This window comes from Triturus cristatus, chromosome 2_1 (assembly GCF_964204655.1).
Source record: "Triturus cristatus chromosome 2_1, aTriCri1.1, whole genome shotgun sequence".
NCBI lineage: Eukaryota > Metazoa > Chordata > Amphibia > Caudata > Salamandridae > Triturus > Triturus cristatus.
This window is the reverse complement of record NC_140581.1, coordinates 613,488,972-613,505,094: the sequence shown is the minus strand read 5'-3', so window position 1 is coordinate 613,505,094 and position 16,123 is coordinate 613,488,972. Positions and strand designations below refer to the sequence as shown.

The 16,123-nt window shown below is 46.5% G+C and overlaps 1 protein-coding gene across 3 annotated transcripts in view; it reads left to right on the top strand.

The window, feature by feature from the left end:
- The window catches only part of CHD1 (chromodomain helicase DNA binding protein 1), a 1,484,343-nt gene that overhangs the window by 227,964 nt on the left and 1,240,256 nt on the right, over positions 1 to 16,123 (top strand). For all 3 annotated transcript variants that reach the window (XM_085632544.1, XM_085632543.1, XM_085632545.1), the window contains one exon: positions 7,381 to 7,559. In XM_085632544.1, the coding sequence (XP_085488670.1) occupies positions 7,381 to 7,559 (179 nt within the window). The remainder of the gene's footprint in view (positions 1 to 7,380; positions 7,560 to 16,123) is intronic.

Below are 16,123 nucleotides of genomic sequence, written 5' to 3'. Positions count from 1 at the left end.
GGTATTTACTGCAATAATACAATCAATCCACTAGATGCTTCAACTAAAAACATCTGTTATCTCCTGCATCTACAAAGATGTAATCTAGTATATACATCCATACGATTACATCTTGCAGCTTACCTACAGAACAGACAACACTTGTCATTATTTAGGGTACCTCCCATCAAAGCATTCATGGAAGGCCTTAAAAGAATAATTCCTCCCAGAATTCCACCCTCTCCAGTATGGAATCTAAACATTGTCCTCATAGGCTCATGGGTCCCCCATTTGAACCTTTACATAAATGTGAGTTACAGTTCCTCACATAGAAAGTAGCTTTCCTTGTGGCCAGCACATCTGCCAGGAGAGTAAGTGAGCTCCAGGCATGAACCATACAAGAACCATTTTTGCAAATGCATCACAACAAAGTGGTTCTTAGACCAAACCCTAAATTCTTACCTAAAGTAGTTTCAGCTTTCCATATTAACCAGTCTGAGCTCCCAGTATTTTTAACTCAACCAGACTCAGTAGCTAAACGGGCTCTTCATACGCTTGACGTCAACAGAGCTATTCTTTACTACATTGAAAGGACAAAACGTTTTAGGAAAACTAAACAACTTTATGTGGCTTTTGCACCTCCATACAAGGGCAATCCTGTATCAAAAGCTGGAATTGCCAGGTGGATTATTAAATGCATTCAAATATGCTATCAAAAAGCAAAACGTACATTATCCATTTCCCCTAGAGCGCATTCCACACGCAAAATAGGGCCATCCATGACATTCTTAGGAAACATCCCCATGGATGACATTTGCAAAGCCGCAACATGGTCTACACCGCACATTTTCACAAAACACTACTGTGTAGATGTGCAGGCAAAATAACAAGCTAGTGTGGGCCAGGCTGTACTAAGAACACTTTTTCAAACTACTGCAACACATACAGGTAGCCACCGCTAACGGTGTAACTGCTGTATATTCTATGCAAAAGTATGCGACCTACAGCTCATATGCCTCGAACGGAAAATGCTACTTACCAGTATGCATCTGTTCTTGGCATGTAGAGCTCTAGATCCGCATACGCCCACCCGCCTCCCCAGACACCTTTATGTGTTGCAGTACTATCTTACTTAGATACATTATACATGTCCTCGCTCCAAGAAAAGGGGGGGAAATCTCTGGGCTGTTGTACCGAGGTCCAGCATATAGGCCCATATGTAATGCAAAACAGAAAGGTATGCAGTTCCTCCTAAAAGCTACATGTCGATGTATGTGAGGACACTGGTGTGTTAGCCAAGAGCAGGAGAAAAGTATCCTCCTTTCGGAAAGAGACCCTCACACACCCAATAAGCTAGGTGTCTTGCTTCATCATTGGGTCTGCTCCTCGTCGTGTCGGTGCGGCAGTACCCGATAGCCTGGCTGATGAGGGTTATGAAACTGGTCCCAGGATGCTGGTTTCTGGTCCCGGGAAAACATGGCTTGGCAGTTCGGGCTGGACTGTTCCCATGAGGTACAGGGTCAGACTGATTTGCATATGGACATGTCTGAACTGGGGTGGTGGAGTGAGCTAAAGAATGATGATGGATTAAACCCAGATCGGTTGACTGGGGGTGAGTGTTTGATTTACTCAAACGCTCCGTCCATAATCCCCCTTTGGTATCGCAATACCCGATCGGCACCCATGATGGGGCCTTTTAGCAGAGATCTTTCAAGGGGAGGGTAGTGCAGGTGTTCAGACAACACCACCGCCATGTGGTACTGCAACAAGCAAGGCGGGGTGGGGTCGTGGACCTTATGTCAGGAGGCTCTACGTCTCTCGACGTGGCTGGAACGTCAAGGCATTTCCTTGGTGGTTCAACACCTGGCAGTTTCACTGAAAGCCAGGGTGGACGAACTCAGCCGACGGTGCATGTTGAATCACGAATGGCGTCTTCACTTGGAGGTGGTGCAAGGTATCTTTCAGCAGTGGCGAGAACCTTGGTTAGATCTATTCGCCACCGAAGTGAACACGCAATTTCAGCAGTTCCTCGCTGTGAGAAAGTGCCATCTTTCTTGTATGGTATGCCCCCACTTTTTGCTGAATTGCTGAATGTACTTTGACTGAGTGTGCCCTGGACTCCTGCCAATCAGGTGCCACATGTCAGCCCCTGGTAAATGGTACCCTAGGTACCCAGGGCCTTGTGACCAGGGAAGGCCTCTAAGGACTGCAGCACTTATTGTGCCACCCTTAGAGGCCCTGTACCCTAACACAAACACACTGCCCTCGCAGGCTGAGTGTCTGGGTATAAGACAAAACAGATAGTCGACATGGCACACATCCCTGCATGCCATGCCCACAACCAACACTGCCCTAGCATACATCAGCCACCCCTCTAGCTGGGTGCCCTATGCCAGTGGTGTGGGCACAGGAGCATGAGCCCTGTGCCCCTACAGTACCCAGGTTCATTCCTGGGCACTGTAAGTGCAGTAGTGCCATTTAAAGAATATATGGTGCTGGGAGCTCGTCAAACACGAACTCCACAGCCCCATAATGGCAACACCGAAGACTGAGAAGTTTGGTATCAAACTTCTCAGCACATTAAACCCGCACTGATGCCAGTGTGGGATTTAATGTACAAAGCACTACAGAGGGCATCTTCAAGATGCCCCCTGAAACCTAACCTACAATCCACGTCTTGTCTGAGAGGCTGGCTAGGCTGTCACACAGCAGACATGTTGCTGGACCCCTGGTTGGAGAGCCCCCGCTCTCCTGGGCCTGCAACAATGTACATCCTGGGCGAGGTGCTCGGTCTCCTCCCGCAGGATGGGCAGGGTGAAGCTTCAAAGGCATGCCGCCTTTGTGAAGTTCTCCAGGCCACTTGCTGTACTCAGCACCAGGCCCCCATCTGTTCTGACTCCCACCGGTTCTGACCCCCACTCTGGCGGGGAGACTTGCCGGAAACTCCAAGTAAGGACAGGGGATGTGCCAGCCCTGCCAACCCCACTCCTCAGGTGGGGGATGCGAGGTGAGGCACATCTCCGGGCCCTCGCCATCTTGAAGATGGGGGAGCCCTACCCAATCAGGACTAGGCCGCTGCCCCCCTCCCACAGGAGAGTGGCAGGATAGGGGGTGTACCCACCCCAGGACAGGGACCCAGTGCTCCCTGCCCTTTACCTACCTGTAACGTCCCTACATTTAGTATTTAGGTGCACCCTGAACCTTCCTTCCTTAGATTCCAGATTCTAATCTAGCAAAGAAGAACAAGAAGAAAGAAGACCTGCCGTGCAGCTGCTAAGAAGAGGAAGACACCAACTGCTTTGGCCCCAGCCCTACCGGCCTGTCAACCCTTGAACCTGATCCTGCTAAAACCAGGCACCTCCAGCGGCCGGCAACCTCACAACCCCCGGAGGACCTGGCTACCTTGTGACTCTGAGCACCTGGGACTCCCACAAGCAATGGCTCTGGTCAAAGCAAGTTTCTAGCCCCTGGCATCAGCCCAGAACCGCTAACCGTGCACACTCTGCACCCGTCAAGCCTGGCCTGTGCCGGAGTGGACAAAGACCCCGAGGACGTCTCCCCGGCGACTGACCCCGAATCCAGCACCCAAGGACCCACCTCGACGCCTGCAGCCTCAGAACCAGGGACCCCCCCCCCCCCCCCCCCCAAACCGCGATCAACAGAGGGTAAGATTTCCTGACATCAAAAGGCACCCCTGCACCCGGCGGCCCCCTGTGCCCGACTCCTGGGTACCTACCTATCCTCCAACTACCCAACTTACCTCTCGAAGTGGTGGTGGCACCTGTAGAATCTTCATCCCCGAGCTTGCAGCCTTTGTTCGTCCTTGAGCTTTCCCATTGAAATCCATTGACTGTTTTCTCTTGAAATGTCTTCTAAGTGTGGAGTTTCTAAACTTTAAAATATTCACCTAAAATCAACAGAGTAACGAAAAAGGAAATACTCACCAGCTATTAGAGATTCCAGAGCTGGATCTAGGTGCCCAGCACTGACCATGAACAGTAGTTACGACCGTACTTACCACTAACTCAATTTTCTCCCATAGGAAACCATTGACTGTTTTTCTGTGAAATTTATTCGATGTGTCGATTTTTGCAAACTACAAATATTCTTTAAAAATCGTACCAACCATGAAAACGCAATTACTTACCTGTTTTACATAGATGCCCCAGTACTGAGCCTAGGAGCCCAGCACTGGATTACAAAAGTAACGAGAACCTACTTTACCCGTAACTTCAATTTTCTCCCATTGACTGTTTTTCTGTGAAATTTCTTCTAAGTGTCAATTTTGCAAACTTATAAGTATTCCTTAAAAAAATCGCCTGTGAAACTTAAACGCAGTTTCTCAACTGCTTACAGGTGGTACACTAGTGCTGGATCTAGGATCTAACACTGACCTAGAAAAAGTAACCATAATCCCACTTACCTGCTAAGTGAATTTCCTTCTATAGGATAACATTGGTAATTTGATTAGAAAAAGTTTCTAAGTGTCAAGTTTTAAAATAGAAAAATATTGCTTAAAAATCACAACAGTAACTAAAACGATTTACTCACTTGTTTCCAAGAACTGTCCCAGGACTTAATCTAGGATCCAGTCCTTGAGTTAGAAAAGTAATCCTGAAAGTAATCAATTGCACATAACTTAAAATTCCCATGTAGCGCAATGTATTATTGTGTTTGAAATTGTGTTGCCTATTGCAACAAACTGTAACTATTATCTTCAACAGTCAATTGCCTATTGCAAAGTATTTAACTAAAACATCTCATTCTGAGAAAGTATATTTTGATACCTATTGTTGGTTCTAAAATAAAACAACCATATATTCTTTATATAAACCATTGGCCTAGAGTTCAGTTCTTGAGTGTGTGAGACCATTTGCTGACTGAGTGTGTACAACAAATGCTTTACACTGTCCTCTGATACTGCCTTACTGCTCGACCAAGCTACCACTTTAGAGAGTAAGGTTATATCTAACTTTAGCCTCTGCCAAACCTCTGGGTACTGTGGACTCTGTACACACTGTACCTATTTGGGAACAGCATATACAGAGCCACTTTCTCACAAATGCGCGTTGGAGTTTCCAAGGCGGCACTAGCTAGGCGACACTTTTCGTCGCGAGTGGAGTTGCGGACTTTTGTATGCCTTTCTGCCTATACCACTTCTGCCCAGAGTGCTGAAGAAGATCAGGGGCGACCGGGCCCCAAGTCATTCTTGTGGCACGGGACTGGGCTCGAAGAGTTTGGTATCCTGAGCTACTCAGTATGAGCGTGGATCCCCCGATCCGACTGCCTCTTCGGGAGGATCTCCTGTCGCAGCAACAGGGGACGGTCCTTCACCCGAATCTGTCCAGTCTCCACCTCCTTGCGTGGAGATTAGGCGGCGACAGCTGATTCCATTTGACTTGCCTCCCGAAGTCTGTAATGTGATTTTGGCTGCCAGGCTTCCCTCCACTACAGTGGTGTACGCCTGTCGGTGGAAAAAATTGTGGGTTGGTGCACAGCTAAGTCTGTTGATCCTCTTGCTGCCCCTCTTTCTAAGGTCCTATTGTTTCTCCTTTCTTTGGCCCAGCAGGGCTCTGCTTTGGGCACTATCAAGGGCTACCTCTCTGCTCTTCAGCCTTTCTTACGTTGCCTGATCAGCCCACTCTTTTCAAGTCTCCGGTTGTCAATAGATTTCGCAAAGGCATTACTCACCTTTTCCCTCCTATTCCTTTTGTGATGCCTCAATGGGACTTGAACCTAGATCTCATATATCTGATGTGCGCTCCATTTGAGCCTCTTCATAACTGTCCTTTGTGGTTATTGACTCTGAAAACTGTCTTCCTGGTGGCCATCACCTCCGCTCGGCGGGTGAGTGTGCTCCAGGCTCCTTCCTGCAAACCTCCTTTCCTGGCGATTCATCCGGACAAGATTGTGCTTTGACCACGTCCCTCCTTTCTACCAAAAGTAGTCTCTGCCTTTCATCTCGGGCAAACTGTAACTCTGCCCACTTTCTTTCCACCTCCGCACCCTTCAAGAGGAGAGGCTCCACCGTCTGGACCCAAAACGTGCGCTCTTGTTTTATCTCAACCGCACACAACAGTTCCAGGTGGATGACCAGCTCTTTGTTGGCTACGTGGGCGCCAAGAAGGGCCGGCTGTGTACAAGCGAACTATCTCCCGATGGGTTGTCTTGTGTATTAAAGCCTGTTACTCTCTGGCTAAAAAGGAACCTCCGGTTGGGCTGCGCGCCCATTTTACCAGGGCGACTGCAGCTACTACAGCATTGGGACGTGGTGTCCCCCTGCAAGACATCTGTCAGGCAGCCACTTGGGCCTCGTTGCATACTTTCACTAAGCACTATTGCCTTGACAGTCAGTTCCAGAGAGACGGCTTCTTTGGCCGTTCAGTTCTCCGTGACTTTCTGGTGTAATCTCACTTCACAGACCCACCACCGGGGTTGCTATTGCTTGGGTATGTATTCTAAGGTAAGAATCTATCACTAACGTGTCTCTTTCAGATGCACAAGTTACTTACTTGTGTAACGATATATCTGTACGAGACATTAGTTAGTGATGGATTCCTTACCGCCCGCCCATCCTCCCCGGTCTGCGAACTGTTCTCTAGGGTTCAGGTCATCCCTTTCGGGGCTTTAGTTCTATTGCACCAGTAGTCGGTCTCTGACACAGCTCTGCGCTTCTGGCATGGAAAAGTTGTGTACAGAACTGACGTCAGCGCGCGTGGGCGTCTAAGTAGCTCTGACGATGTCATCTCGGCGGCTACGACGCCAGTGATATACGCGGAGCCGTACGACTACGCCTACCGATGCACAGGAGTACTGCTGACTAAAACTTTCCAGATCCAGTCTGACGCCTGGGGATATTCTAAGGTAAAGAATCTATCACTAACTAATGTCTCTTACAGATGTATTGTTACACAAGTAAGTAACTTGTGCAATAGTTCCTTTTGATACTTTGTATTGCATTGACCAAAAGCTCACAGATTAATTAGTACTAAATAAATAAATAAATAAAATGCTCTGGTGTAATTGAAGTAGTCAAGTCATGCCCACATTGACTTAATGAGATGTACTCTAGTTTACAGGAATAGTGGGACTGTAGTTTTTTTAGTGAATGGGTGCTTTAATCATTGGAGCATAGATAAGAGAGCCTGTGTCTTAATAATATTCTTTGAGTCAAAGATTAGAGTTTTAGTTTTTTCCTTGTTAAACAAGCGAGCAAAGGAAACCTCTATTTTTTTAGGTGGAGTTGTGCTTGATTTGTGATAGTATTTTGGGGCATCCGTGACTCACTTGTGAATGAATTTGAGATCATTACTCTGAATATCAATAAAACACTTTCATTTTGCTGATGAGCCAGTTTCATGGTCTGCTTAAAAATAATGTTACTTGTATGTTTTCAAACAGCTCATTCAAATCAGAAGTCTGCAGCTGGGTATCCAGATTATTTTTGCAAATGGCAGGGCTTGCCATACTCCGAATGCAGTTGGGAGGATGGTGCGCTTATTTCCAAGAAGTTCCAAGCTCGAATCGATGAGTATTTCTTGAGGAATCAGTCCAAAACCATTCCTTCGAAGGAATGTAAAGTAAGTACATAGTGCACGGTTGCAAACCTCCAGATTTTTTTTTTTATTTATATAAGTTTTTTGGCACTGCATGTTTATCATTAGTTCTGAAGAGCTACTTGGTCTACAAGATAGTCTGTTTTGCGGTCATCATATTCTTGTTGAACGGGTCCCACAACTATGGCTGCATCGCTATCCATTTCCTGGTGAATGTCACTACAGCTTCATCATAGTTCCAGCTACCAAGATTTTTTTTTCTACTGTTCTCACTCACCTACAGTTATTAGACAGAATATAATTACCCCTCATACTCTCAAAAGCTCCTCCTGTGAAGACAAGCAAGAAGGCAGTGGTAGTTTGAAAATATGCACTTTTTTTTCCAATCAAACTGCTCTGAGTTTGTCAGAGGCTTATGTTGCGCTTTATAAAATGCTAAATAAATAAAAATATACAGATAAAGGATTTTGTCACTGAATCTGTACAACCTGAACAAATAATACTGCCAATAAGTTATTCAGGTTAGTAACCATCCAAGACAACATTTCTTTGACTGTCTACCTTAATGACATCTGTTTGCAAGTTTCTGTCCATCCTAAATGCTGCACATTTGAGATTCTTAATCCTGCTTAAAATCGGCACTTGCAATTTTTTAATAAACACATGATACTGCCCAGGCAAGGTTACCAGATCTATAAGTCACTACCATGTCCTCATGCATGCGTCTAATCCTATGCTGTTGGGTGCACATGAAGTTTGTTAAAAAGCAATTTGATATCCACAACAGCTAAATTGAAGGCAAAATGGGATCACTGAGTACTAATCACATTTTCTCTTTGGTCTTCCATATATTAGGGGATATCTGTAGCCAATAAGTCCACTGGACTTTCATTTTGTTATCTAGAATTGCTCTTGTGCTAATCACAGATGCTTCCCTGGTAGACTGTGGGGAGCATTTTGAAGATCTTGAAATCAGAGAGAGATTAAACCAAGAACAGCATATTCCCATCATTGCTTTGAAATTGAGGGCAACATCTTTAGTGCTTTAGCCCCAACAGAAAACGTTTGCCATCAGTATTTGATCGGAGACTGTGACCACCTTGTACAATATAAAAATCAAGATGGTGGTATATGAAATCCATTCGAAGGAATCACCGCCGTTGCTGCACTTGACATTTCGTAATCACTGAGCCTTTGAGTTGGAACTTCTATTGGGAAATGTAAGTGACTTGAGAGACTGCTTCAGCAAGCGCAAACACGCATGCCATGATGGGGGCCAGACAATGTTCAGTTGCTCTACATATCTAACAAATGGGGACAACATGAGACTTCTGGGCCAAGTCTCAGTAGCAGTTCCTCTTGGATATAAGATGTGCCCCATCCTGCTGAAGGATTACTAGCTGTTATTTTTAAAGCACATGGGATTCCTAATCCTATTTATCGTCATGAATTTTCATTGTTTGAAACACTGTAGGAAATGATATTTTCCATAGTGTACCAACAGACTTATAACTATCTGTTTTAGTTGGTTGTAGAACTCTGTGCACTTTACCCCTGCTAACTAGAAGTAAAGTACCTTTGCTCTGCCTTTTTAAATAGTCAAATTGATAATCCTAATTCACATATTTAACTTACCTAGAAGTCCCTAGTATAGGGTACGAGGTGTTCCTTGGGCCTGTAAATTAAATGCCACCAGTTGACTTAAACATGTATTGTGCCATCCGCTCTAGTGGCAGTGCAAACATGGTTTCAGGTGTACCATTGTAGCCTGACGTAAGCAGTTTTTAAATTGCAATTTTGACTTGTCAAAATGGACCCTTGTGACCATTCTAAACCTTCCCTTTAATATTGTTAAGTCACCCCTAAGTAGGCCTTATAGTCCATGCGCCAAGTTATTTAAAAGGATGACATATAGGAAGTCCTTACAGTGACTAGCACCTAAACGCTGTTTTCACTGTTCCAAGGCTGGCTGTTCTTTAGAAAAACACTACGATGCACTGTTAAATTTAATGATATATCTTTATCTAGGAAACACCCAGAAATGCCATTCTAGGACTTCTTGTAACATTTATTAAAAGCCAGATTCACTGGTGAAGTGGGATTTTTTTCAAATTAAACATTTGTCTTAAATATTAAGAAAAGGGTAATCTTTGAAAGATACCTGCTACCTTTCTAAAGCGTCTGGAGGCTAATTTGCTTTGGTCTCCAGCTGCAGCCCTCTGAGTGCTCAAGCCCTGAATTAGGTGTGAAAACTGCCCCCAGAGCAAAGATAAAGCCTTGAGTTTGGTAGGTGTTTTCAGTTACTCTGACAGGAGGATCATTTGGGCAGTGCCCAGGAAACTAATTTCCTTCAAAGGGGCCAACCCTGTCATAGGGAAATGTCAGATGACACATGGCCAGGCCTCCTCTTTAGTGCTGTAGTAGGGCACACATGAAATGATGCAAAACTGTAAGCCCTGGAAACATTTACCCCCTTGGTTAGGGAGGAGTCCGGAATCACCCCTGAACACAAGCTGGTGCCAGGCATAAATGTGGCATCCCCTGTACCCTCCTGAGAACATTAGTTATCCTGCAGACTATCAAAAGAGGACTGAACCTGCTGTAGGAGACCTGAGCAGAGGCCAGAAGGACTGGACCTGCTCTTGTATCTAGGACAAGAGGAAGACCCACAATGTCATAAGGCTTTGGCTCCCCTTATGTGTCTGTGCCTAGTGCCCCTGAAACGCACAAATCAAACCAGGGTCAATGAGAGTTGTTCCTTGTGCCCTTCATTGACCTTGGTTTGATGTGTGCTTGTCGTGGGCACTAGGCCCAGCCACCAAGTGAGGTAGTGCTTTCATTGGCGTAAGTGGGGTGGTCAGAATTTTGTGGATCTGTGCAGATTCCAGACGTTTGTCACACAAATGCAAGGAAAATGCACTATTTTAGGCAAAGTTTGAGGTTTGCAGTGCGTTGTGGTAGGAGAACATTACAGCTCAATGCGAGGCACACCACTCTGGACACCCCTGTGTGCCTAGTTTAGAAAAATGTCTCTATTGTCCAGTATTGGGGTTTCTTTCATAGATTCACTTGCCTGAATCATTCCCCATAGTCAAGATTGAAGTCCCATGGTAACCATGGTCCATTATAGAGGGTGAAAGAGCAGCCTTTTAGACCATTGACTGTGCTATGGATATAGCTAACACAGGTTTCCGACAACTGGCAAGCCCAGCAGTGTTGAGACGCCAGGGTAAAGGCCTCCACCTTCAGGCCGGAAGTTCAAACAACAATCTTGGGCATGGTGTTCGATGGAGAGTCTTTATTCGGCAAGCATATCGATGATGGGCTGCTCTCCATAAAAACGGGCACTGACACAGCAAAATCGTTAAGCACCCTCCAAATAGAAAAATGCCCTTCAGGTGAGTGAAAGGACGCATGTTTCCTGCATACAGAGGAGGTTTTCAGAGGCAGCAGCAATACCAGCCCTACCAGGCTCAATACAGGCAGACTAATCAACCCTCCACCTACTGTCAATCTGCAACAGCTGGTTTCTCCACTCAAGGGGCCTGCAAGAGAACACCGTCCTAGGGGTGAGACAACGGAAGAAAGCAATGATAAATTCCGGGTACCAGCTCCCCCCGCCCCCTCCCCGGAATCTCTCCCTCTCCATCCCTCCGTGGCTGTGAAGATTTGCAATTTCCACCAGCAATAGGAGAGCATAACATCAGGCCATTGGGTGTTGGATCTAATTGCCTTTGGTCATACTCTGGAGTTCAGAAGCAAACCTCCAACTACTCCACCCAAGGGAACCCCTCCCCCTCACTTTCACTTATTGCACAAGGAAGTAAAGATCATGCTCTCAAAAGGTGCAGTCCTGGAAGTTCCACCTCTACAAAGGGGTCAAGGTTTCTCCTCCCATTTTTTCTTAATAAGGAAGAAATCAGGGGAGTGGAGTCTAATACTGGATCCCAGGAACCTCAAGTACCAGAAAAAACAAACGTTAAGGATGGTAAACTTAGCCGAGATCCTGCTTCGCCTCAACAAAGGAGACTTTATGACCTCACTTGATATAGAAGACGCATACTTCCCCATTCATTGGAAACACCTAAAATTCCTCAGGTTTACGGTAGCTGGTACCGACTACCAATTCAGGGGTCTCCCTTTCGGCCTCAAGTCAGTACCCAGAATATTTCCAAATGCCTCGCACCAGTGGCCGCAGCCCTACGTTCTCAAACTCACCAAGTATTACCCTACTTGGACGATTAGCTACTGAAGACACCAACAGCAGATCAAGCAGCCAGAACCACAGATGCTTGTCTCCAGCTATTCAAAGGACTAAGGCTGATGGTGACAAAATCTTCATTTCTTTTTGTTCAAATGACACAATTTCTGGGAGCCATGTTGGAAACGATCCAGTGCCAGGCCTTCCTATCGAACGAGTGTCAGGCACGTCTACAGCAGCTTGCTATGGCTATCTCAAGAAGATAGTCCATTTCAGTGAGAGGGTACAAGTCGCTCCTAGAGATGTGTTCATCAGCAATTGACCTAGTACCCTTAGCCAGGCGCAAAGTGAGACCTGCAGGAAGAGGCGTCCTTCTCCGTCGAAGCAACCGACTTCAGGTGAGAAGACCCATAGGAAGAAGTTGACATCAACGCTTAGGCGGTCCAGGCATGGCGACGTTGAGATCGCCGACGTAGAGAGGTCCATTTGCATCGATCTCGAACCGAACACTAAGGGCATCGACGCCGTGAGGCAAAGTCACTCTCCGACGCGCCAGCACAGGCATTCACCGTTGAGGCGCATGACGTCGACGCATCCGTTGCCCAGGGGGTCGACGCATATGTTGCCACGTGGTTTGGCGTCAAGGAGGTCGCTGTCGAGATCGAAGTCGAGATCTCGAAAAACGCCCTCTGTATCTAGGTCAAGAAGATCGCGGTCGAGGAGGTCGACGTCGAGGAGATCTCCTCCTGCAAAGAGACATAGGGCGGCGTCGAGAGACCGCTCAACAGGGACGCCCAGGTGGTGACGTCAAGGAGTGCCTCTTCCGCCCCAGGATTTCAGATAGTGCAAGTCACTCCTGCAACCTCACCAGTGTCATCTCCAGCCCCTGCAACTAATAACTCCCAAGATGGCTAGGGGACATAGAGTGGAAGATTCGCAGGATTACAAGACTGCCACGTTCCTCTGCAAGATCCAGATCTCCTATAATTCGATCAGTGTACTCATCTGAAAGACATGAGCGAAGTGCCTCTCCACAAAGATCCCCATGTTTGAGAAGGCGCTCATCACGTTCTCCTAGCAGTCGGGCATCCAGAGCTCGTCACCGTTACCCTAGAAGACTAAGCCATAGAACTTCCTCGTGGTCTTCAGATTCCAATGCAGATTACTCTCCTACTTTCTTCCTCTCCTCCGAGTAGAATATCACTCATTGATGATATCCTGACCTTCAATGAGGTTTTATGTCGAGGGGTTGCTAAGCTTAAGATTGAAATGCCTGTTTCCACCACTAAAACGTCAGTCATCTTCGAAACACTTCACCAAAGGTGGTCTTCTAGACCATTGCTTCTCCTAGTGCATGGCCTGATAGATCCTGCTCTTCAAAAGTTTCTTACTCCAGCATCGGTGGGAGCGGCCCCATCTCGGATCACTAAAAAGTACAAGGCTCCTGAGAAGGACCCCTTTTTTCTGAGGGCTGACCCTCCACCGGACTCAGTTATTGTTTCAGCGGCACGGAAGAACCAGACGGGGACAGCATCATCTGCGGTACCCCCAGATAGAGACAGTAAGGCCATGGTTTCGGTTGGCAAGAGAATGTGCACCACCTTAACATCTTATATGAAGGTAGCCAGCGCCTCCGCCTTACTGGATCGGTATGACCGCTCTTTGTGGGACTCTCTTTCACGCTTCTCTGAGAAGCTTCCTTAAGAAGACAAGCAAGATTTCCTTGAAATCCTTCATGAAGGTGGTCTGGTGCCCAATCAGGTCATCAGTGCAGCGGCTGATGCCTCTGACTTGGCTGCCCATGGTTATGCACATGGGATTTGTGCCCGTCGCTCTGTCTGGGATTGACAGGTTTGAAACCAGAGGCGAAACATCGTATTCCCAATCTCCCCTTCTATGGCACATCGATCTTCGGCTCTCATGCTGATGACGAAATGTCCAGGATGAAGACAGAACTGGATACAGTGAAGGCGGTTGGGCTTGGGAAGAGGAAGAGGAAGGACTTCAGGCGACGCTACCGCCCTTACGATTGGCGCCAATACGAACAGAGGGTTCAAACCCCTCAGTGGTCCTCCCAGCAACATCAAGGAAAATCACAGTCCTACCAGCGTAGTCCTGGTAGAGGACGAGGAGGGAACTCCAGACGTTCCACACCTGCTGCCAAGCAACAACAGAAGCAGTGAGTGCTTGCTTCCCCTAACTCCGTTACCCACTCCGGTGGTGGTGGGGTGGGGGGGGGAGGGGGGAGTGTCCGTTTCTACCTGGAAGAGTGGACCAAAATCACACTAGATAAGTGGGTGCTCAATTTTGTGAGGAATGGGTATTCCATCAGGTTCAAGTCCCCTCCACCTTCTATTCCTCCTCAAAAGACGGTCATCCATCGCCTAAATCTTCTGAGAGAAGAGGGGTCCGCTCTACTTCTAAAGGAGGCCATTGAGGAGGTCCCATGGCATCAATGTCGACAGGGGATCTACTCCCGATACTTTTTGGTCCCAAAGAAAGGTCCAAACAAGGAATTCAGGCTATACTAGATCTCCGGCGTCTCAACAAGTTCATTCTGAGAGATGTTCAGAATGCTGGCATTACAACAAATAATTCCGCATCTACATCTAGGGGACTAGATGTGCTCCATAGATCTTCAAGATGCTTATTTCCACATTCCAATCTCTCCAAAGCGTCGGAAGTTTCTAAGGTTTCGCATCCAGTCAGACCACTTCCAGTTCACTGTCCTGCACTTCGGTCTGATGTCGGCTTCTCTCACATTCTCAAAGTGCATGGCAGTAGTAGCTGCTTTCTTGAGGAAGAAACAAATGTTTGTCTACCCTTACCTAGACGACTGGCTTCTCAAGAGTGCGTCTCCAAGTCTTCTACAGCAGCACCTCGCGTACTGCATGCAACAACTACATCAACTGGGTCTCCACGTCAATTTTAAAAAATCCATCTTCGTTCCAACACCGAGGATACATTACCTGGGCGCAATTTTGGACACAGTAAACGCAAGAGCGTATCCTTCGGAGGAGAGACTTATCATCCATTCTCTACAAATGTCACTCTCCTAAAGATACCCCAGCCAGGCAGGTCTCATCTCTACTGGGTTCGATGGCCTTGTGCATTTTTCTACTTCCACACCCCAGACTTAATATGAGACCTCTACAGCAGACTCTAGAGGATCAGTGGTCCCAGATCTCCAATCGCTGGGAGGACACTTTGATTCTACCTCTGTCCGGCTCTCCATCAGATGGTGGATGCAACGGTCTCATCTCCTCTTAGGAGTCCCCTTTCAACAGGAGCTGCCCAAGCAGACTCTGGTGACGGATGCGTCCCTTCAGGGATGGGGCGCTCATATGAGGCCACTACAGATCCAAGGAATGTGGTCAGAGAGAGCAACTATACCACATAAATATGCTGGAGATCAGAGCGGTTCATCTGGCTCTCAAAGCGTTTTTTCCTTCCATCAAATCGACTGCTCTGCCTGTTCAGACGGACAATACAACAACTATGTACTACCTGAACAAGCAGGGGGGCACCAGGTCCAGACCCCCGTCGCTGGAAGCACAGGCGATTTGGAAGTGGCTTCTGGAACGAGACATGAAAATCTCCGCATTCACTTACCAGGCGTTCTCAACGTCCAAGCGGATGGCCTAAGTGTGAGAAAGTGGCTCTGTATATACTGTTCCCAAATAGGTACAGTGTGTACAGAGACCACAGTCCCCAGAGATTTGGCAGAGGCTAAAGTTAGATATAACCTTACTCACTAAAGTGGTAGCTTGGTCGAGCAGTAAGGCAGTATCAGAGGAAAGGGTAAAGCATTTGTTGCACACACTCAATCAGCAAATGGTCTCACACACTCAATAACTGAACTCTAGGTCAATGGTTTATATAAAAAGTATGTCTGTTTTATTTTAGAACCAACAATAGGTATTAAAGTATACTTGCTCAGAATGAGATGCTTTAGTTAAATACTTTTGCAATATGCGATTGACCTTTGTAGATAGTTACAGGTTGTTGCTCTAGGCAACACAATTTCAAACACAATAATGCATTGAGCTCAATGGAAGTTTTAAGTTCTTTGCAATAGATTAATTTCAGGATTACTTTTGTAACTCCAGGACTGGATCCTAGATTCAGTCCTGGGACAGTTCTTAGAAACAAGTGATAAAAGTCGACTTAGTTACTGTTGTGATTTTTAGGTAATATTTTGCTATTTTAAAAGTTGACACTTAGAAGACATTTCATAGAAAAACAGTCAATGATTCCCTATGGAAGAAAATTCAAGTTGCAGGTAAAGTAGGTTCTCGTTACTTTTGTAATCCAGTACTGGGCTCCTAGACTCAGTACTGGGATCTCTATCTAAAACAGGTAAGTAATTACGTTTTCACAGTTAGCA